At 41.3% G+C, this 24,732-nt stretch overlaps 1 protein-coding gene across 3 annotated transcripts in view; it reads left to right on the top strand.

Annotated features, from left to right (window-relative positions):
- Positions 1-19,395, top strand: part of PRKCQ (protein kinase C theta) — a 144,336-nt gene extending 124,941 nt beyond the window's left edge. For 2 of the 3 annotated variants that reach the window (XM_070391549.1, XM_070391542.1), the window contains exons 16-18: positions 4,915-5,103; positions 13,628-13,756; positions 14,559-19,395. In XM_070391549.1, coding sequence (XP_070247650.1) covers positions 4,915-5,103; positions 13,628-13,756; positions 14,559-14,714 — 474 coding nt within the window. In that variant the 3' untranslated portion in view covers positions 14,715-19,395. The remainder of the gene's footprint in view (positions 1-4,914; positions 5,104-13,627; positions 13,757-14,558) is intronic. The other variant, XM_070391556.1, reaches the window with a different exon arrangement.
- Positions 19,396-24,732: the final 5,337 nt, after the last annotated feature.

The following is a 24,732-nucleotide window of genomic DNA, read 5'->3' as shown; positions in this document are numbered from 1 at the left end:
GACCTTAAATTCTGAATGATAGCTTTGCTGGATAAAGTAGTCTTGGTTGTAGGTTCTTGCTATTCATCACTTTGAATATTTATTGCCACTCTCTTCTGGCCTGCATGGTTTCTGTTGAGAAATCAGCTGACAGTCGTATGGGTACTCCCTTGTAGGTAACTGACTTTTTTTCTCTTGCTGCTTTTAAGATTCTCTCTTTGTCTTTTGCTCTTGGCATTTTAATTATGATGTGTCTTGGTGTGGTCCTCTTTGGATTCCTTTTGTTTGGGGTTCTATGCGCTTCCTGGACTTGGAAGTCTATTTCTTTCACCAGGTAGGGGAAGTTTTCTGTCATTATTTCTTCAAATAGGTTTTCAATATCTTGCCCTCTCTCTTCTTCCGGTACCCCTATAATTCTGATGTTGGTGCACTTGAAGCTGTCCCAGAGGCTCCTTACACTATCTTCGTATTTTTGGATTCTTTTTTCATTTTGCTTTTCCAGTTGGGCGTTTTTTGCTTCTTCGTATTTCAAATCTTTGACTTGATTCTTGCGATCCTCTGGTCTGCTGTTGGGAGTCTGTATAATATTCTTTATTTCAGTCAGTGTATGCTTAATTTCTAGTTGGTCCTTTATCACAACATCGAGGATCTCACTAGATTTCTTGAGGATCTCACTACATTTATCAGCGGTTTCCATAAAATTCTTGAAAAATCTTAGAAACGTGGTTTTGAACTCTATATCCAGTCGTTTGCTGTCCTCCATTTCTGTCATTTGTGACCTGTTTCTTTGTCTTCGCATTTTGTCTGCTTCCCTGTGTTGGTAGAGTGGTTTTGTGTGCTAGATGTCCTACAGGGCCCAGTGGCTCAGCCTCCCCAGTTACCTGAAGTGGACACTCTTGGTGCACCCCCTTGTGGGCTTTGTGCACAGTCTTGTTGTAGTTATGCCTTGATTGTTTTAGGTGTCACTGGGAGGAATTGACCTCCAGGCCAATTGGCAGTGAGAATCAGCTGTGTCTGCAGTGGCTGTACTTGAAGGCAAGACTTGCTTCTGTGGGGCTTTGGTGCTCACTGAGTCTGCCCCCTGAGTGTGTTCCTTATGAATCTGAGGAGTTGTAATGTGGATGGTCCCACTCTGACCACTGGGTACACTGGCTTTTGGATCTAAGGAGGTGCTAATTAAGCCTCTTCCTGAGGTTACACAGCAGGAGCTACGAAGAGATATGCAGATTCCCCTTCCTTTTTTGGGGAGTTTGGGGGTGCCCAGATGAGGCCCAGCTATGAACCAATGCAAGCTGCTGTGGGGCCTTGGGTCTTCTCTTGGAAGTTCTGGGTCTGTCTGGACCAGCTGCAATTTGTTAGGTAATTTTCAGGTTGCAAAGGACCCGGGCATTCATATGCAAAAGCCTTTGCAGCAGCCTGGATGGGGCGGGGTCTCGGAATCAACAGGGCGGAGCAAGCAGCTATGGCTGATTCTCAGCCCTGCCCTAAGTGGCCGCGAGTCTCAGTGTCCTGGTAATTGCTGCCAGCACCTCTGAGGGAAAGCCGTCCTCAAGTTCCGAGTTCTGCCTGTTGCCAGACCATCCAGTTTCTCCCCGTATGAGCCCTGGGACCCCAGAGATTTCCCAGAACGGGAGTTCAGAGCAGTCGGGAGCTTGTGACTCCCTCCCGATTCAAAAAGACAGCTGCGTCCTCAGGTGCCAGCCCCTTTCCCCGCACGCCGGAGCCTCCGTACCTCTGCACTTTACTTTCGTAGCTCCTCTGAGTCTGTGTGCTCTTCTCTTTCCTTCTAGTTGTAGAATTTCCACTCAGCCAGCCTTCCTGTGGTTCTGGATTATGACCGTTCTGTCTTTTAGTTGTATTTTTGAAGTTGTTGTCAGAGGCAGCAATTTCCGGTGTTTACCTATGCCACCATCTTGGTTTTTTTAGCAAAGTTTATTTTTAAAGTTAACTTTAAAATTTAGGCCCAGCCAGCATGGCTCAGTGGTTGAGCATCGACCTATGAACCAGCAGGTCACGATTCGATTTCCATGCCAGGGTTGTGGGCTAGATCCCCAGTGTGGGGTGTACAGGAGGCAGCCGCTCAATGATTCTCTCTCATCATTGATGTTTCTATCTCTCTCTCCCTCTCTCTTCCTCTCTGAAATCAATAAAAATATTTTTAAATGTATAAATAAAGTGAAATTTAGTATTTAAGTATTGAGTTAAGGCTAGTGGATAGCGTTTTTATACTGGAAGTCAATAGCAGATTGCAAATTTCTGTTTGCAACTTGATCTTTGTTTTCACAAGTGGGTACCAGTTCATCAAGACAGATATTTGCCATGTAGCATATAGTCATTTCCAAATGACAAAACACTTTGTCTTTCCTTCTTTTCACTGGAGCCTCACAACAACCCAGTGATAAACTACACAATCGAGGACTAAGGCAGAAGTAGAACCTGTAGTATTTAGTATGGCCTTCACAACTGTTTCTTGCTGTTGTTTGTTTAGCAAGTCTTATATTAGAGTAGTGATGGCGAACCTTTTGAGCTCGACGTGTCAGCATTTTGAAAAACCCTAACTTAACTCTGGTGCAGTGTCATATATAGAAATTCTTTGATATTTGCAACCATAGTAAAACAAAGATTTATATTTTTGATATTTATTTTATGTATTTAAATGCCATTTAACAAGAAAAATCAACCCAAAAAATGAGTTCGTGTGTCACCTCTGACACACATGTCATAGGTTCGCCATCACTGTATTAGAGACACTTTCACAGTATTCCTGAGCCTCACTCTAAGCTTGTCTCATTTCCCAAGGACAGGCCTGGGGTCAGGTAAGGGTCAGAGATGGGTGCTGTGCACATTATTTTCTGCATCAAAAAGTTCACGAGCATCAAGACATAAAGCTGTCCTAGAAAATACTGAAATGTCTAGAACAGTGGTTCTCAACCTTGGCTGTACATTAGAGCCACCTGGGAATCTTTTTAAAATCCTGATTTCTGGGCCTCATCCTCCGGAAATTCTGTTTCTTTGTTATGGGGTGGGGCCACAACATTAGTAACAAAGAAACAGAATTTCCAGAGGATGAGGCCCAGAAATCAGGATTTTAAAAAGATTCCCAGGTGATTCTAATGTGCAGCCAAGGTTGAGAACCACTGGTCTAGAACTACAGTGTCCACTTTTCTTTCCTGGGCTTATCAGTGCTATAATTCTACCATTCAATCCAAAGACCCATTTCAAAGGGGGAAATTCCATTTCAAATGAGGAATGCTATACTAAAATGCTCTGTGTGTTTGTGTGTGTGCTCACACAGGTGAGCTAACCCTTAAATTGCAGTGTGAAAAGAAGATCCCAGTCTTGCTTTTTAAATTTAGTACTTCAATACTAGTATCCGTTCTCCATTTTGCTTTGGATAATAAAGCAGCTTCCCCCAAACCATCCTGGCAGCTGGAGTCAGGAGGGACAGAATGTTCTCTTCTCCATATAAAATTAGAGAGAGAGGAAGAGAGAGAGAGACATCAATGTGACATTGATCGGCTGCCTCTTGCACACCCCCTACCAGGGATTGATCCCGCAACTCAGGCATGATGGGGAATTGAACCAGCATTCCACACACACACACACACACACACACACACACACACACACACACACCGTGCATGGGACAATGCCCAACCAACTGAACCACACCAGCCAGTGCTATGTACTGACTTTAATTGTGGTAAAATATACGTACCATAAAGTATACCAGCTTAACCATTTTTAAGAGTACAATCAGTAGTGTTAAGTACATTTACATTGTTGTGCAACTAATCTCCAGAACTTTTTCATCTTGCACAACTGAAACTCTATCCCCATTGATTAAACAACAACTCCCCATTTCCCCCAGCCCCTAGGAACCATCATTCCATTTTCTGTCTCTATGAAGTTGAGTACTCTAAGTACCTCATGTAAGTGGAATGGTACAGTATTTGTCCTTTTGTTACTGGCTTATTTCACTTAGCACAATGTCCTCAAGGTTCACCCATGTTGTATCATGTGTCAGGATTTCTTTCCTTTGTAAAGTTGAGTAATATTCTACTGTATGTATAGACTACACTGTATTTATCCATTCACCCATTGGTGGGCCCTATGTACTATTTTAGAGAAGGTTACATCGTGATTTGTTGGGATGAAAAGCACTGAGTAGAGTGACATGTGCACTCTCTATGTTCCAACATTAAAAAGGAAGTTGCTGAAAGGCTTGAGTAAAAAGACTTTTCTGCAAGAAAGTGGATTGGTGAACAGGTAGAAATCTTTTAAAATTAGGTAGGATTCCAGACTTTAAATCCACTACCTTTAAGAATAGTCCAGACTAGTTCTACTCAAAGCACCAATATCAAGGTGTACATGGCGCTTACATCCAATATCTATATTTGAACAAGTTGGTATCCTAGTCTGTCTCTTGGCATAGTCACAAAATTTTACTCTCTTAGTTGTAAACCATGACTAGTTCAGATTTAAGGAATGGACTTGTTCAGATAACCTCTCTGGATACTTGGTCACCTACAGAAACTTTATGCAAAGACGCAGGTCAGTAGAACACATGGGGTTAGATATTCACCTCAGAGGCACTGGAGAGCTGGGATAGATACCAGCTTTCTTAGGTCTGAGTCTACTGCCCTCACATCACAGATGGAAATGAAGGCTAATGACACAGTTTAGTTATTTCACTTAAGGCAAGAGGAAAAGTAGAAATTGAAACTCAAAAAATGTTTGCTCAGTTTTAGATTGCCTACTCATTTGTATTCAATCATTAGCTTCCCAAAATATATACAGTTCTCAGTGCGATCTTTGTTTATACCACATACTACTGTCATCACCATCAATGATTTGCTGATTGGCCTTGAAAAAGCCATACAAGGTGTTCACTCATCAACCTCACTTTTATTCATTACATTTTTGGCTACACAGATCTTGCTGGGTCAGAAATACAACCATTCTGTTGACTGGTGGTCCTTTGGCGTCCTCCTCTATGAAATGCTAATTGGTCAGTCACCTTTCCACGGACAAGATGAAGAGGAACTCTTCCACTCCATCCGGATGGACAACCCCTTTTACCCCCGATGGCTGGAGAGGGAGGCTAAGGACCTTTTAGTGAAGGTAAGAAATGAAGTCAAGGTTAGTATTGGGTTTTCTGGTCAGTATTCCCATTCACTTCTAAGCTCGGATTTATACCTGGTAGGGTAAACAACAATTGTCTTGAACTGAATTTAAATGGGATGCTCACCATCTCTGTCTTAACTGAGGCACCAATGTGATGAACATTAGACAGCAATAAACCCTCATGTGCATAATTTCCAAAAGAAATTACCAGGAACCAGTTCCATGACTCTTGGTTGCCCTCACTTGGACATGTGATTAGTCCATTGAACAAGTACAATTTGTGGCTTAAAACTCAACTTTTTTCCCCCGTAGTCCCTATTAAATCTATTCAGTACAGTCCATCTTCCCCCACTCCTGGTGGAAAACTTGGACAGGATGCATGACTTTTCTGCTCATTCCTAGGGAAAATACATAAAACACCACCTCAACTGAGAAATTAACCCCAAAGCAAAGACTTCTGCTCCCTCTCCTCTGCCCCAGTTCCTGACTGGCAGCACTCAGCTTTGGAGAAGGGAGAATGGTCATACTTGTGTGTCTTTGTTCTCTTCCTCTCCAGCTCTGGAGTTTCTATTTCAGACCATACCAGGTTAAAAGCAGGGAGAAAACTGAGGGATAATGAGGAGAAAGAACTATTCTTATATGTCTGGGGGTCTTGATGCTCTTCCAGTTTGGTAGGTTGTTAAAGCTAAGACTTCTGTGATGCGTTCTAGTGGGTTTTTGGAAATCCCTACCACTGGGGACATTTCTGGCTGAAGCTCTTGAAATGCAGGCTATTCAATGCATTCCACAGCCCAGCTCCTGTATCAAACCCTATTTCAGCAGCACTCCATCTCCCTGGGACTCTCACTGCTGGTGCCTGCCTAGCAGCTCTCAGGCAGACCAGCTCCCTGCCATACCCCCTACCTGTGTCCACCAGAAATATGAATGCATTTTTCAACCTAAAACTTTAAGAGTGCAGGCTGTCACCATCTTAGCAGCAATCTCCAGAATTCACCATCAACACAGGAATCAGACCCCCATCCATGATAGCCCCGGATCAATTAAGAATCAGTGTACAGCCCAGCACAGCTCAGTGGTTGAGAGTCGACCTATGAACCGGGAGGTCACAGTTGGATTCCTGGTCAAGGCATATGCCCAGGTTGTGGGCTGGGTCCCCAGTGTGGGGCATGCAGGAGGCAGCTAATCAATAATTCTCTCTCATCATTGATGTTTCTATCTCTCTCTCCCTCTCCCTTCTTCTCTGAAATCAATAAAAATATATTTTTAAAAAAACACAACTACTTTAAAAAAAGAATCAGTGTACAGTGCTACAGATGTAAACTTAGAAAATCACTGGCCATAAGCCAAGAGCTCCCAAGGCAAAACAGTGCACAGACAGAGGAACCACCTGAAGGCCATCATTAAAGATTTTCACAGAGTCCCAGTTTACCTTTATTGAGGATGCAAGATACTATCTACTGTTTTTGACTAATAAGTTGTAAAAAATTAAACCATGGCAATACAACATGCTAATTGTGTGTAATATTAATAACCACCTACATTTACTGAGCTATTCAGAACTATCTAGATCAGAAAGAACTTCCAGTATGAGGCTAACAAATCTAAAAGAAGTGGACCAAGAATACAGGTGCTTTGAACAAAACGGTGTTTTGATTTCTGGCATCTCAGATCTTAGATAACTTTAAAACAATTATTTAAGCCCTAGCTGGTTTTGCCCAGTGGATAGAGCGTCAGACTGCAGACTGAAGGGTCTTGGGTTCAATTCCAGTCAAGGGCACATGTCTGGGTTGCGGGCTCAATCCCCAGTAGGCTTCTCTCTCATCATTGATGTTTCTATCTCCCTCTCCTTCTCCCTTCCTCTCTGGAATCAATAAAAAAATATATATTTTTTTTTAAAAAATCATTTAAGGAAATAATTTTAGCCTTGTTCTTCCTATATTGAAAAGGGAAATAGGACAAGATCTTTCAACATAGAAGTTATCAGTGAATTTTAAATGTAAACTTAGGAGCTGGGCTGTGGAATGCATTGAATAGCCAGAATTCACCATCAACACAGGAATCAGACCCCCATCCATGATAGCCCCGGATCAATTAAGATTGATCACAGAGTCCCAGTTCTGATGAACTGGGTTCAGCTCAGTGGTTGAGAGTCGACCTATGAACCGGGAGCACTGTACACTGATTCTTTTTTTAAAGTAGTTGTGTTTTTTTAAAAATATATTTTTATTGATTTCAGAGAAGAAGGGAGAGGGAGAGAGAGATAGAAACATCAATGATGAGAGAGAATTATTGATTGGCTGCCTCCTGCATGCCCCACCCATCTTTTTACCAGACCCATCTTTTTTCACTAGTCTGCCTTTTTCCTCATGAAGAACCATGGGAATTAAATTTAAAGGGCAACACTCTTACCTCTTTCACACAACTGACAGCTTGTCTAAGGTATTTGAAATGTTGAGGCCACTCCTGAGTTCTCCTTCAGGAATCAAGATGTGGAATCTGAAGTGCTGACAAAGCCCAGTAACATCCTCCTCACCCCCAACCCCTTCCAAGGCTGGTGGTGTTTAAAAGTCTGAGCCAGTGCAACTCAGCTTTCACTGTTTCCGACTGTGATCCAAACAGTAGTAAACTTAGAAAGCTCCTCAAATGACCAATTAAATTCACTTTTAATGACTGAACAAAACACATATAAAATGAAAACTGATTTCAAAATCAACCAATTTTTTTAAAAGATGGTAAAAACAAGAGCAAGATTATAATGCAAGCAATTTTTTTTACATAAAGACAAGTTCAAATGTTATTACAGTTGCCACATTTATTTTACATTGGGCTTTTTGAAGGACTTAACCTGGCTCGATACCAGTGGAGGGCATACAGGAAGCAGCCAACCATTGATGCTCTCTCATCATTGATGTTTCTATCTCTCCCTCTCCCTTCTTCTCTGAAATCAATAAAAAATATTTTTTTAAAAAGAATGAACTAATATTGATATATAAAACAACTTGGATGTATTTCAAGGACATTAAACTGACTGAAAAAAGCCAATCTCAAAAGCTTGCATACTATATCAGTCCATGTATGTAACATCCTTGAAAGGGCAACACTATAGAAATGGAAATCAGATTAGTGTTGGGGATAGTGGAGGCAGGGGATTGACTATAAAGGGATATCCCAAGGGAGAGCTTTGTGTTGACGGGACAGTTCAGTATCTTGTTTGCTGTGGTGGTTACCCAGATCTACACTTGTGATAAAATGACATAGAACTAGACATACTATACCATATTGCATCAATATGTGTTTCCTAGACTTGATATTGTGCTATAATCATGTAAGATGCAAGCATTAGGGGAAACTAAGTGAAGGGTCCACAGAACATCTTTTTTTAACTATATTTTAACACCCTGTGAATCTATATATATATACTTAATGTGACTCCCACAATTCATAAGTTTAAGCCCTAATCCCCCATTATGATGGTTATAAGAGGTAGGTAATTAGGTATAGATTATATTATGGGAGTGGGACCTCCATGATGGCATTAATGCCCTTATAAAAGGAGGAAAGGAGATCTTCCCCTTCAAGTGCATGCACCAAAGAAAGGTCATGTTATCACACAGCAAGAAGGTGGCCTTCTATAAGTCAGGAAGAGAGCCCTTACCAGAAACTGACTATGCTGGCACCTTGATCTTGAACTTCCACACTCCAGAATTATCCTATATAATAAAAGGCTAATATGCAAATCAACCAAATGGTGGAACAACTGGTCACTATGACATGCACTGACCACCAGGGGGCAGATTCTCAATGCAGGAGCTTCCCCTTGGTGGTCAGTGCGCTCCCACAGGGGAAGCACCATTCAGCCAGAAGCCGGGCTCACAGCTAGAGAGCACAGCGGTGGTGGTGGGAGCCTCTCCCACCTCCGTGGCAGCACTAAGGATGTCCAACTGCCTGCTTAGGCCTAAGCTATCAGTTGGTCATCCCCCAAAGGCTCCCAGACTGTGAGAAAGTGCAGGCCAGGCTAAGGGACCTCCCTGAATGTATGAATATTGTGCATCAGGCCTCTAGTGAGAAATAAATGTCTGTTGTTTAAGCCACACAGTTTATGGCATTTTGTTATAGTACTAAGATACTGTAATTATTTCAAAATAAAAAGTTTAAAATCAAAATCTAAGGCTAAATTCCAACAAATACAAAAAAAAAACTGCAGAGTTTCAGTAGCAAGAAAAAGATCTGCAGCTAGAGTAGAAAGTAAATGTTGTTTAATAGAGCAGAAACCAAGACAAGGATAAAGAAGGGAAGAAAAAGGACTGTTGTTGCAAGAGTATTTAAATCCATGTGTTAGAGTTTGGGCTTGTTCTTTCCCACAGGAGTTAATGAAAATCCCATGCCATGCCCTTGCTCCATGGGGAAGGTAGCTCTTGCCCATCTTTTAACAATTGGGCTGACTTTTGCAAAAACCAAAGGTAACTCCCTAGAGAAACTTCCTCTAGGGAGTTATGCCTAATGTTGTGAAACCCAGGAGCAGTAGGTCTTCTGGAAAAGCTGAACAAAGAAGCATCTAGTGGCATCTGTCACAGCGGCAGTGTCAGCACCAGACTCTATCCCCTTTAGCCCTCATAGCACATGGGTGCGTGTAACACGGGGAGCAACTGCACAAGGAGGGAGGCTGCACTCCATTAAGAATTGCAGCTGGGACGCTGCAGCACAGTGGACCATTGCCAAAGACATGCCTCTTTCTTCCCCATTTATTCATCCAGGATGTCCAGTCCATTTGTTTGGAAAATAATGGAAAACTAATTATCTCAAACAGAATGCCTCTCCCTTTTGTAAAAGATATATCTGAGGAGTGGACAAAGAGGAAGGGAAGATTCCAGTGACAGGTGCTAAGCACGGAGTGGGCCATCCTTGGCAGCCCAGCACTGCTTTTTCACCTAAATAGCTGAATTTAAACAAACTCTCCCTACATCCTGGCCACTTATGTAAACAGTGTGCTATTTTCTATCAATGTAAACCACCTTTTGACAGCTTTTGTGAACAAAAGCAAGTATGACTACATGAACATTTATTCCCTCAATGCAAATTCCTTGCCACAGACACAGTCATCTTCAGGACCTGGGAGGAAGAGGAGGTGACTTATTGCAGGGCAGAAAAGATAGTAATTTATTCTTGTGTGCAAAACTAGAAAGAATTTTGATGCTTTTTTTACATTTTTTAAAAAATATTTTATTGATTTCAGAGAGGCAGGAAGAGGGAGAGAGAGATAGAAACATCAATGATGAAAGAGAAGCATTGATTAGCTGCCTCTTGCACGCTCCCTACCTTGACCTCCTGGTTCATTGATCAACACTTAACCACTGAGTCACACCAGCTGGGCAGAATTTTGAGTCTTGAAACTGGAGATCATATTATACTCACATGATACATTTTTTCTTTAAAAAATTTTTTTAATTACACAGGTACATATAACAGGCTCATGATCCTCTTGGTACAAATGCCACACATCACTAGAAAAATCTAATGGAAAACCTAGTATGTACACACTTGGCCTCCGGCAGTTACTTCTAACTTAATTCGCTGAAGCATTTAATTATAACAACATGAGCTAGTGTTCGCCCTTTTCTTGAGGCACTTGCATCCTCTCTCTAATCTTGTTTCATCAAAATGTCCTTAAGAAGAGGAGGTCAATAATTTATTAGATCATTTCAAGGGAAGATATATAAAGCCAAGTCACTTATTCCCTCTGCTTTTAAAAAATCAATCTGCTTTTCCATCTGGTGACTCACACTGTTATTTGAATCTACAGAAAAATATGTCTTACTGTGAACTTTGTGCCTTTTCTATAAGCTGTCCTACATGTTGAAAACAAGAGTCTAACACAGTGATGGCAAACCTATGACACGCGTGTCAGAGGTGACACGCGAACTCATTTTTTTGGTTGATTTTTCTTTGTTAAATGGCATTTAAATATATAAAATAAATATCAAAAATATAAGTCTTTGTTTTACTATGGTTGCAAATATCAAAAAATTTCTATATGTGACATGGCACCAGAGTTAAGTTAGGGTTTTTCAAAATGCTGACACGTCGAGCTCAAAAGGTTCGCCATCACTGGTCTAACAGAAGAGGACTGAAGACACATAATTTGCAAATAAATAAAGTAGAAAAACAGCTTACTCACTTATTCAACAAGCATTTCCTGACCATATACTTTGTGAATGGCACTGTGTTTGATTCTGTAAGAAATAGAAACATAAATACATAAATGGTGTCTGCCCTCCAGAGCTTACACTCTAGTAGGAAAGATAGGCGTGTGTGTGTGTGTGTGTGTGTGTGTGTGTGTGTGTGTAGCTAATTCTCTAATGGAAGGAAGACATTCTGTGGAGTACACAGGAAGACTATCCAATACCAGAAGTAGGAATGGGCTGTTGATAATTTAGGCTCTATCACTGGCTGGACTTGTGATCTTGAGTTTTCTCACATAACAATATCTGCTTTTAGAATCTGTTTTTAAGATCAGGATAATATAGCTAAGGCATCTAGCACAATGCCTGACTCTAATTAACCATATGACAATGGATATAACTTGAAAAGGAGGGAGAACTCACTATAAGTAGAGGTGATCAATGAAAGCTTCACAAAGAAGAGGGGGTATAAGCTGAACCCTGAAACGTGGGTCAGGATTTAAAGATGAGGAAAGGGAAATTGGAACAGAATGTGGGGAGAGGTGTCTTCTTGCAAGATGGAAATGTCATTAGCAAGAGACAGAAGTAGGAAAGGCAGGTGGCATATCCATAAGTAGACATGTCTGAACACCAGAGTGCGTTATAATGGGAATTGAAGGACATGTGTTGGCATTTGACTATAGAAAGCCTGGAATGCCCGCCCAGGGGGCTCAGAGGACATTAGCACTCACGGGAGTATAGATTGACTTGCTTCACCCTCCATTTTACAAGTCAGGAAACTAAGACTCAGAAAACTTACCCAAGGCCTTGTGGGTAGTAAGCTTCTTAGATGACAGTTTCATATTATTTCCACTGTGTAGTGGCTTTCTAGTGAGATGCTTTGGAACTCAAGTTTCCACTGAGAGGCCTCAGCGGCCATCATATGTCAAGAGGAAAGGAAGCTAGAACCATGCCCAGGACTGACCACCTGCATGCACAGGGGTGATTGCATGGCATTTCACTTAGATTACTAAAAAGACTCTCCTCATTAGTGAGAGAGAGAGAGAGAGAGAGAGAGAGAGAGAGAGAGAGAGAGAGAGAAAGAGAGAGAAAGAAGAAGAAGAAGAAGAAGAAGAAGAAGAAGAAGAAGAAGAAGAAGAAGAAGAAGAAGAAGAAGAAGAAGAAATTTTCACTTTGTTATAGCATGTTATTTTTTTTTTTTTGGTAGAGTAAAGCCTGTGAAGCTTTTCAAGTAGTAAGATAACACAAGTAAAGCCGTGCTTTAACATATGGACTGGCTATTCTTGTAATTGCTAAAAACAAGAGATCCCTGCAATTCAGTATGAGTGGAGGTCAAGTTCTGCCAGAATCTCATGGAAAATACTGCATTCCACCATGGTTCTGTTTAAAACCCACAGTCTTTTTATGACACCCTCCAACTAGCAGTTATTTTATAAATAAACATCTAGTTGATGTAAAAGAGAGTGATGACTATTCCGGAGACTAAGAAAACACGTGACTTTTCTAGTTTCAAGTCTGGACTCTCCGGTTCCTTAATGCCCTTGACATGTTTGCTTAAGTTTTAAGAGTTTGCAGGTTTCTTTCCTGTCCTGGCCAATGTTCATTTTGACCTCAGAGGGGAAAGTAACAAGAGAGGGGACAGAAGAGGAAAATGTCTATGTAACAGGTCAGAGATGACGAAAGATGATTTGAATGATAACTCACCCAGCAAACTTGCAGGATTCAAGAGTGAGTCTCGATAATCATTTGCCTTCTCCAAAGCCATCTGTCAGGGACTAGTTTACATTATAGCTGCATAGCAAGGCTGTAATCCCCAGAGGACAGCCTTACAAGGAATCAAATAAAATTATCACTTACTCTATGTTGTTGGATTTTACAGACCAGGAATCAGTGTGTGTGTGTGTGTGTGTGTGTGTGTGTGTGTGTGTGTGTGTGTTGTATGTGGGTGTGGGTGCTGTTATTTTATTTAACCCTCAGAATGGCCCTGGGAGTAGAACACTTCATTCACTTTACAGGTGAGGAAACTAACTCACCTGTAACTTGCCAGAAGTCCTATAAATAACATAGGATAAAGCTGTTTTAAACCAGGTCTATACAACTCAAAAAACAGCATTTCTAGGGATTAAGAAACCAAAATATCAGACTCTAAAATATTCAGAAGGCTTGTTCAAGTAAGAGTGTTGCCACCAGTTTACTCATGTCAACAGTTGATAACAGTAAGTAAAAAAAAATCTTATATAATAAAGAGCTAATACACTCATACACTAAGAAATGCTACCTCCATCTGAAGCTACTTGGCTCATCCCTCAAGAAGTAACTGCTCCCTTTCTTCTCCTTTTCAGCTTTTTGTGAGGGAACCTGAAAAGAGGCTGGGAGTGAGGGGAGACATCCGCCAGCACCCTTTGTTTCGGGAGATCAATTGGGAAGAGCTTGAAAGAAAGGAGATTGACCCACCATTCAGGCCTAAAGTGGTAAGGAGACACCCGGGGATGGGACCACCTGTTCCAGCCATTCTCCTTCTACTCCCAAGCTGCCTGCCTGTCCCCTTGAGGGTGGGAGGGGCCCGACTCTCAGTTATGTTCCTATATATAAGGGTGACTTTTGATGATCTTAGAAAGCTGAACTGTACACCATACTGAATAGAATTCATAAATAAGTGTATGTTATTACATTCTCTATCTTTTTCATGGGCACCAAATGGACCAGGTGGCTTGAGGAGAACCTGTCCCAATCTGGGTTATCTTGGTAAACAGTCCAAGATGTTTAATAATAAAATTAACATAGGTGGGAGAACCAATAGCAGTGAAGGATGTTGATAAAAGAACCAGAATAGAGAATCTCAAAACTCCTTCCTTCTCCCACCTTTCACCAACCCCCAGCCCCCACCCCTACCCACTGTTCCCTGTAGACTAAAAGGACAGAGGTCAAATTTGGGCTCGCCCTTTTTTTCAAAGGTGGCCAATTCTGCTTCGTGTAAACTATTAGCTAGAAACATTAGATCCTATTTGAATGTTTACTATGGAATTCCTTTATATGAATTTAATTATACTATTATTAAATTGATGAGTCAGGATATTAGAGATGTTCAACAAAAACCACATATGATCATCTGTATCATTTCAGTTTAGTTTATCTGCAAACATCAACACTGTCATACACAGATTATAATTCAGCTTTCTAAGATTATCAAAAGTAGAGATAATTAATTTAGTGGCTGATTTTCTTCCCTTCTTCTCTCCCCCACCTACCCCGCCCCCCCAAACTCTGGTCAAGAAATCACCGTATGACTGCAGCAATTTCGACAAGGAATTCTTAAATGAGAAACCCCGGCTGTCATTCGCCGACAGAGCACTGATCAACAGTATGGACCAGAACATGTTCAGAAACTTTTCTTTCATTAACCCAGGAATGGAGACACTGATATCCTGAATCCCATCTTCAGACACACGAAGGAATTTGTCTTCTCTCTGTGAACTGGTTCAAGTGACACTCCTTGGGTTCCTTTTCAACTTGGAAAAGAAAAGAAACACTCAACAATAAAGGCTGAGGCCTTTCAGCTCCTCACTGACTTTGCATCTGTAGCAGAAACCAACTCAACTTCACTAATGACACCACCTTAGGTTTCTCTGATCTTTCACGGCTATTCTTGAAGTTAGGTCATGACTAACCATAGTTATTTACTTGAAAGATGGTTCTTCGCACTGGGAAAGATGTGAAAACTAAATTCTGCTCTAAATGATGGCTCTTCACTTGTGCACCAACTGCTGATCAATGAAATACTTGATGACTCAAGGAGCAAAGTGAGAACAAACATCTCAAGACTGAAACAGCACATTGCCTGGTGTAGTAATGGACTTCATTCAGCTGCATACAAGTAACCATTAACCCATTTTATTCTATGTACACCTGTGGAAGTGTGTGAGTGGTAGGGGGGGAAAGCCCTGAATAAGTTTTTATGGGAATCCTTCACAATAAACATAGCTTGTAACTTGAGATTTACAAATCCATCATTCTGATTAGCCATGAAATACACAGGAAAATGGAAAGTGGGAAGAGCTCATATCACTGATATGGAAGGTGACCTTCTCAACATAGATATTAAATTTAGAGTCCAACAAAAATAGAATCATGGTACTTCTGCCTATAAAACCTTTCCATCCATCCATTCTTAGTTGATTTCAGTACAGTGTCAGTCACTCATTGCCATCCTCACATTTATTATAACAAGTAAAGAAATGAAGTATATAATTCTTCCAAGAGAAAAAAAAGCAGTCTCTTATACCAGTGGTCAGCAAAATCATTAGTCAACAGAGCCAAATATCAACAGTACAAAGATTGAAATTTCTTTTGAGAGCCAAATTTTTTAAATTTAAACTATATAGGTAGGTACATTGTTATGAACTTAATTAGGGTACTCCTAAGGCTTAGGAAGAGCCACACTCAAGGGGCCAAAGAGCCGCAGTTTGCCGACCACAGTCTTATACCATTACTGATGAATTGATGACTCATAAGTCTCTCTTTAAGCATCACTCAAGAGACCCATGCATGCTAATTGTAGCAGTCAATCTTGTTAAATTACAATACTAGCTATACATTTTTAAGTATCTGTGCTGTTTGTATATTTTGATAAAACGTTGTGACTTAATGACAAAGAGGTGGATATGTAAACATGGAATAAAAGAAAGAAAGAAAGATGCCTAATAGTTTCTCTACTTCCCCTGCAAGAACTTGGTTCTGTCATGGCTATCATCAAGATATAGCTGGAACTGAGTTGATATTTTAAATTTGAGGAATCGATAAAAATCCCAAAGTGGGAAAGAAACTCAGATAACACTTGTCATTGGTATTTTGTTCCTCTTTCCCTTCACCACGAGATTCCTTGAAGGGCTGGTAATCACGGTTGCCTCTACTTCTCTCCAACCTCTCTCTCCTGACACTGCTTTCTTGAAGGATTACCTTCTTGCCAGTCCTTGTGGAGTGATGTAGGTCCTCATCAATCTTTCTACAGCTTTTTATACCAGGAAAGAGCCTCTCTTTTATCTCAGCCCCTTGGACACTCTGACACAGCATCTTCTTCTTCCATCCCCGTCACATTTGATTACCTCGTTGGCAAGCCCCTTTTCCTCCTTCTGCCCCAAATCACTTCCAATGCCCCCTCCCCTCCTTGCTTTCACTTCCCTTGGTTCTCTCCTTCCACCTCCTATCTTAAGGCTCACTCAATGCAATTAATCTCAAAATTCACATCTCCAGCTCTAACCTCTCTGCCAGGTTTCAAATAGGCTTCATTAACTATTCTATGTTCTTACAACCTTTATCTCTCATGCATTTCCTATTTCTGTTAATGGCACCATCACAGGCCCAGTCATCCAGGCTCAGAACCTCAGTCATTATTGACTAGTTGACTGTCCCCTTTCTCATTTTTTTAATGAAATTATGATTCTGCTTCTGCAGTCTCTCCGAAGTACATTACTCATCTCTACTTTCTTTCCTACTAATCATGCCTGGATCAATCTCCTCATCTTAAGTCTGTCTCTCCATTTTAATTCACATATACAACCTATATTATAAACTTTTAGGTAAAAGTAACTTTTCCTCTACTCTCTTATATTAAGTTCCTGAAGCTTGCAAATTAAACTAACAAAAGACATATTAGCAAGAGAGGCATGATGTTATTTACACATCCAGTGCACATACAGCTGGGAGTGCTCAGTGATGAGTCACTCAACGGACTGGTTAGAATTGAGGGCTGAAATACCTAACTTAGCATGAAAAAGGGAAAAGAAAAATGCTTCTATGGGAAGAACAAATAGGTTTCTTTAGGAAAGATAAATGGGGTTTCAGGAGGACAAACAGGAGATCAAGTTTTTGATAATGTTTGAATGGTCTTTCCATCTTCCTCAGGGCCATAAAACTCCTTCAGAGACCGGATTTACAGGAAGTAGGTTTACCCTTGGTCTCACTCCGGGGAACAGACCCACACCAAAGAAGGAATTTATGGTGGTCCTCGTTTCTCTGAAGTTTTGGCTTGTAGTCTAATAAGAAAAACCCCAAGAAGTCCTTTTCCTGTATCTGTTGAATCTTAAATGTCTTTAGCTTAAAATAATTATTATTTATGAAATATAGAAATGTTATCTTCACAAATCAAAGGTTTTATTCCATCACACTCATGTTCAAAAACCTGTGTAATCTTCACTGGCCATAACCCATTTAAGACCACCCATTCATCCCCAGACAACCTCTCTACCTTTACCTCTTATTTCTACTTTTCACTCACCTGTGCTCCAGGCAATCTGAATTTCTTAGCACTGCCTGTCTACACCCATTGTTTCCTACCTCTGGGCCTCCCCAAGATGCTAGTTTTTCTGCCTCTAATGCCCATCCCTACATGTTCAATGTCTTCCTATCTCTCAAGATCCAGTTCAGTTGATGGGTCTGTCTTGAGGTATTCCCCTCTCCTCATTGTTTCCCCACCTGAGTTGGTGTATCTTCCTCTCACTTCTCTAAAGTCCCATCTTATTGCATTTCTCTGTGCTTTTCTCATGGCACTCACCATCTCACCATTTTCTTTAACTCTCTTTCTAGGCTGTATCCCCTGAGGCAGGATATCTGTACAATTCATCTTCATACTTCCCACAATTCCTCTGTATATTAGTGCTTAAGAGAATTTGGGGAAAGTAAGTCAATAAATGAGTGCACTGTGTAGTGTTTGAATGGTGGTCCCTCACAAGATATGTCCACCAGGCACCTGTGAATGGGACCTTATTTGGAAAAAGGGTCTGTGAAGATGTCATAAAGTTAGAGTTGATCCTAAAGACAGCCTGAATAAAAACAATTCTAATATTCTATATAAAGGACATACTCTTGTGCTTCCTTCTAAAACATTGTAATAAGAGACCAGAAAACCATTCAGGCAACCTGTTATTCATTAGACAATTTTTTGCTCTCCAATCAGAAAATCACTCAATAAATATTTAATGTGAACCTATGTACTGGAAGAACCTGGCTTGTCTTCAGGATCTCCCAAAGAACTCTGTAAATTTTCCTCTCTCCTCCCTAGTCAACGTAAGAGGAGTGCTACTCAAAACACCAGCCAAAGTTTGACAACTGTAGTTGACAGAAACATGATGATTTTATCCACATGTTTCTCTCCCACATGCCAAGAGCCTTTTTCTTAAGTTATGTCAGTGTTCCTTGAGCAGGTCCCTGGAGCTGCCTTTAGGGTTAGTCTTGCTGTTTCCATCTTCTGTCTTCAAGGCAAGGTGGTGGATTTGTCTGAGTCAGAATTAGCTGGTCTTGTCCTAGTGACAACCTCCCACTGCACACATGGGACTTGGCCTTCAGCGGACAGTAAGCAAACCAATGGACTAGGGGAAGCCCATGTAGTAACAGAAGAGAAAAGATAGAAAAGTCCATTAGAGCTAGCTTTCCAGTGCTGCAAATATTTGGATAAAGAGTTTGAATGTCACTTCCATAGTCATAGTGGAGCCACTGAAATTATGCCAATAAAGCACAACAAAGAGAACCCCAAACAAAAGGAACCCAAAGAGGACCACACCAAGACACATCATAATTAAAATGCCAAGGGAAAAAGACAAAGACAGAATCTTAGCAGCAAGAGAAAAGCAGTTAGTTACCTACAAGAGAGTGCCCATACAATTGTCAGCTGATTTCTCAACAGAAACTACTAGTATGCAGGCCAGAAGAGAGTGGCAAGAAATATTCAAAGTGATGAATAGCAAGAACCTACAGCCAAGATTACTCTACCCAGCAAAGCTATCATTCAGAATTGAAGGTCAGATAAAGAGCTTCACAGACAAAAAAAAAAAAAAGCTAAAGGAGTTCACCACCACCAAGCCAATACTATATGAAATGCTGAAGGGTATTCTTTAAGAAGAGGAAGAAGAAGAAAAAGGTAATATATATATTTATATATATATATATATATATATATATATATATATATATATATATACAACAGAGTGGCAACAAATACAATCTATCAAAAATTGAATCTAAAAATCAAACGAATAAAAATTCTGATGAACAGAGTAAACTGGTGAATGGAACAGAATCAGGGGCATGGAAATGGAACAGATTGACAATTTTCAGAGGGAAGGGGGTTTGGGGGGGTGCGGGAAGAGATTAGACAAAGATCTTATATGCATGTATGCATTACCTATGGACACAGACAATAGGGTGGCGAGGACCTGGGGTGGGGTGGGAACTGGGTGGAGGGGAGCTACTGGGGGAAAACAGAGGGACCTCTGTAATAATTTCAACAATAAAGATTAATTTTTTAAAAAAAAGCATAACAAAATTCTCAAAGCTTAAGCACCAGAGGTGTAAATGAAAAAAATATTTTTAATAAAAATAAAAGTTTTCTATTCACCTGTAACCAAATTTTCTGGAGTGAAGATCCACTCAGATTTTTCTACATATAGGATCATTTTTCTAAATATAGGACATTAGCAATGAGATACCACCTCACACCTCTTAGAATGGCTATTATCAAAAAGTCAAGAAATAAGTGTTGGCAAAGATGTTGAGAAAAAGGAACCCTTGCACTTTGGTGGGCAAGTAAACTGGTACAGCTATTATGGAAAACAGTATGGAGGTTCCTCAAAAAATTAAAAACAGAATACCATATAATCCAACAATCCCACTTCTGGGTATTTATCCAAAAAAAATCCAAAACACTCATTTGAAATGCATCCCTATGCTCACTGCAGCATTACTCACAATGCCTTAGATATGGAAACAACCTAAATGCCCATAAATGAATAAATGGATGAAGAAAATATTATATATCTATATATATAAAACCCTAATATGCAAATAGACTGAACAGTGGAACAACCGAACAACCGGTCGCTATGACGTACGCTGACCACCAGGAGATGCACACAGAACATGGCAGGCATTGGCTGCGGTGGAATGCTGGAGGAGGTGAGTGGGGGCACCAGACCAAGGTGGCGCACTGGTCACTGTCATTGAGGAGAGCCTCTGGTGGTTACTGAAAATTCTTTGATCCTGCACACCACAGTCCCGCTGGGCGCTCGCACTTGCTGCCAGTGCTGGCCCCACTCGCACCTGCTGCAGGCGCCCAGCGCAGGTTCTGATCACTCAGCGCTGTCAACAGGTGCGAGCAGCAGCAGCCTCCACTTGCACCCACTGCTGGCACTGGCCCCAATCGCTCAGTACCATCAGCGGGTGCAAGCAAGGCCTATGCCATCAGCGTGTGGAGATTATTTTATACACACACACACACACACACACACACACACACACACACACACTAGAGGCCCAGTGCACGAAATTCATGCACTCAGGGGGGTCCTTCAACCTGGCCTGTGCCCTCTTGAAGTCTGAGAGCCCTTGGGAGATGTCCAACTGATGGCTTAGGCCTAAGCCGTCAGTTAGACATCCTTAGCACTGCTGCAGAGGCAGGAGAGTCTCCCACCATCGCTGCTGTGCTTGCCAACCGTCAGCCTAGCTTCTGGCTGAGCAGTGCTCCCCCTGTGGGAACACACTGACCACCAGGGGGCAGCTTCTGCATTAAGCATCTGCCCCCTGGTAGTCAGTGCATGTCATAGCAACCGGTCATTCTGCCATTTGGTCGATTTGCATATTAACCTTTTATTATATAGGATATATATATATTATTCACCCTTAAAAAAGGAAATTCTACCATTTGCAACAACATGGACGAACCTGGAGGACATTATGCTAAAGATGAATACTGTATGATCTCACTTATATGTGGAATCTAAAATAATCACACTCCTAAAAGAAGACAGTAGAATGGTGGTTTCCAGGGGCTCAAAGGAGGAGGAAATGAGTAGATACTGGTCAAGAATACAAAGTTGCAGTTATACAAAATGAATAAGTTCTGGGGACATAATGTACAGTATGGTGGCTGCAATTAACAATACTGTATTGTACACTTAAAATTTGCTGAGAGTAGATCTTAAGTATTCTCACCAAAAAGAAAAAGTTAAGTATGTGAGGGAACAGATTTATTAATTAGTTTAATTGTGGTAAAAATCTTACAATGTATACACAGATCAAAACATCAAGTTGTATCTGGTTGGGTGGCTCAGATGGCTGGAGTGTCATCCCATGCACCAAAAGGTTGCAGGTTGGATTCCTGGTCAGGGCAAATACCTAGGTTGTGGGTTCAATCCTTCAATCCCTGGTCAGAGCCTATACGGTAGGCAACCCATCAATGTCTCTCTCTCTCTCTCTCTCTCCCTCTCTCTTTCTCATCTCACTTTCTCTCTAAAATCAATAAAAATATATCCTTGGGAGAGAATTTTTAAAAAATCAAGTTGTGCTCCATACATATATGTCATTTTTGTCAGTTAAGCTGAAAAAATTTTGTCAATAAAGCTGGGAAATTTTTCTTTTTAATGTAAAAAATGAAAATATTATGTTAATAAGGTAAATAATCAATACATATTAAACTCACCATATACTTGTCCATGGGGCTGCTCATTTTGTGTGAGTTTCTATTTAATGAATGGAGGAGCACGTGCTTCTCCTAAGCCCTTTGCACCAGTAGCTTCCTGAGGCATCAATGGCAGAAAGGCTGATTCAGCTTTTACAAGTGGAAGATGCTAAGAGAAGAAAAGCACTGACCAGGAAGATGGAGTGACTGAGTACTTTAGCCAAATTAAAGTTCAAGCACTTGACTCCCCCAATCCCCTGCCCTCCCCTTCCCCGTGTCTGAGCTGAGGCCCTGTGGTCCAGGCAGACTATTCACAAAGAGCTCTCTGTTGTTCCTTGATGGGAAGACCGCAATGCTAGACTCTGCCTGAAGGAGACTCCATAAACACATCTCTGCTCCAGAAGAGGCCCTCACTTCCACCACTAGGGGAAACAAAAAGAAAGTACCCACTCCTCCCAGCAGAACAAAGATATATGGCTGCACCATGTAATTCCACCGGGGCTGGCCAATCAGCCACAGGGGACCTCCAACTAGTTTTCAACATTTTAGTGCATGTGTGAGACTGATTTTTAGAAGGGACTTGGGGCCAGTTTTAATCTAGTCAATGCGGTATTCTTGGCCTTTACAGAAAAACCGGGGTTCCTTCTGAGGCAGGAAAGGGGTAAGACCTCTCATCTCATGCTCACAAATTCAGTCTCTGGGTCACAAGCCCACCATTTCTTTTCAGGTAAGCTCTCCTTTTCCCTGACATCCCCATCGTATGTTACTGTGAATCTTACACACCTTCCCTTCAGACATGTGTGGGGTCTCTGAGAATAAATTTGTGTCCGTATTGGTTTTGTTCATTTCATGTCACAGCTTTTGTGACAAAAGCACACTTAAAACAGGCCTATATACTTAGAGTCTGTTTATAGCAGTGTATGATGGTCTTATGTAAAATGGGATGAGAGCGTTTTGTTAATTTTATGCAGATTCTAATTTCCGGAGATGGAACTAGTCTAGCTGTGATCCCTGGGCAGCACTTTCTTCCCTCCATCTTCTGTCTTCTTCCCAGAGAAGAGATGTGAAGGCAAATGGCCATGGCCTCCTAAAATAATAAAGGCAGTGCTTCATTAAATTGCAGAACTGGAGGAGACTCAGCTATACAAATTCCTCAGTTTGAATTTGGAGGAAAGAGAAGCTTCTGGAAGATAAGTGGCATCCCCGAAGTCACAGCTGGAGAGGCAGAGAGGGAGACGCCCATTCTGGAGCTCCTTGTTTGGGGTATTCATGACCATGGTTTCTTCACAATTTAGAGTGAGATAAGGATTCCAAACTTTCCATAGCAGAGCTTTGGTCTAGGAAAGGGAAGTTATGGAAAAAGGGACACTTATTAAGCATCTTATGTACCAGAAGGAAAGCAGATACACACAATAACCCCGTGAGTTAGGCAATATAATTATAGTCCCATTTCACTGCCCCATTTTACAGCTCGAAGTCACAGACCTAGTAATTAGCCACCGCAGATTGGATCCCAGATCTCTCTAACTACAAGGTTGCAACTTTCATCTCAACAGCAAGCTTTTCCCAATTCTCTCTCTTTTGAAACTAAACTGTACATATTGCCCCTCTGCCTCCATGTTACAACATCCACTTTCCTTTACTGCACCTACACCCCACCTTCTCAACCCATCCCACTTCACAGCGCACAGAGGAGCCATCACCATGGCCCTCGGGGGACTGAGAGTCCGATCAGCTCTCTCTTCCCAGCACCTTCTTTCATTATCCGTCACTACACAGTGGTAGAGGCAGGACGGTAGGCAATGTTACTCACTCCTCCCTCAGAGCCTCTGTACCTGTCATCTTCACACGTCATCTATTTACAGAGGCTGCAGCAATGAGAAAACATCAAGACCACCTTGCCTTCCCATTCCTTCCAGGGCAGACAAGGCAAGCACGGTGATTCCCTCCAGAGCAGAGCAAGTTATAACATGGAGGTGATGGAGCATCATCCTAAAGGCGGGGCTTCCACTCATTGGCGCTCACATCCTGGCTGCTGGGGCTTGACCTCATCTTATTTAAAATAAGGTCCGGAACAGTGCACTTCTTAACCAGACCAGTCTTGAATGTGGTAAAATAAAGAGGGAAATCAAGGTGAAATAATTTGCCAAGACAAAGCACAGGCCTTCAAATGAGGAAACAAGCAAGTCTGTCTGAGGGTAGATTACTTACCTGTAGCTGTACTATTCATTTCAGAATAGTAAAGAGGATATGAGAGTAAGTTTGCTTATCCTGGCTTAGTGACTGCTGCCCCTCCTAGGCCAGGAAGATGGCCTGCAATTTATCTAGCTGGGGCTTGGGAAAGAGTCAGTGGAGAAAGCCATGTTCATTTTGCTGTGGGAGTCAAAACCTGAAAAGGTAATTAGGTAAAGATAGCATCTCAAACTTCAAATTAAACACGGGTATAAGCTACACATAGGGTGGGCTGTTCTGTTTACTGGCTGTTTATTTTTCTCACTGTGGGCATCACAATGGCCTAGATCAGTGATGGCGAACCTTTTGAGCTCGGCGTGTCAGCATTTTGAAAAACCCTAACTTAACTCTGGTGCCGTGTCACATATAGAAATGTTTTAATATTTGCAACCATAGTAAGAAAAAGATTTATACTTTTGATATTTATTTTATATATTTAAATGCCATTTAACAAAGAAAAATTAACCAAAAAAATGAGTTCGCATGTCACCTCTGACACGCGTGTCACAGGTTCGCCATCACTGGCCTAGATGAAGAGTAATCTACAAATGCATGTGAACTGGGCTTCCAGACCTGAGAAGCCTTATGAGGAAAATAATATATTGCAGTGGGCCACAGGGCTAAGAATTCATGCTCCCTTAAGGCAATTATAATGGCAACTTGACAGTCTGACAGACTTGCGGTAATATTATTATGACTAGATTGAGGCTATTGTGATTGCTTTTTAAATAGACATGCTGCTGAAATGAACCCTGAGAGCCTCATCAA

The sequence above is a fragment of the Myotis yumanensis genome, unplaced genomic scaffold, assembly GCF_028538775.1.
Source record: "Myotis yumanensis isolate MYYU_CA2020_CCGP unplaced genomic scaffold, mMyoYum1.0.hap1 SCAF_1, whole genome shotgun sequence".
Taxonomy (NCBI): domain Eukaryota; kingdom Metazoa; phylum Chordata; class Mammalia; order Chiroptera; family Vespertilionidae; genus Myotis; species Myotis yumanensis.
This window is presented reverse-complemented; position numbering and strand designations above follow the sequence as displayed.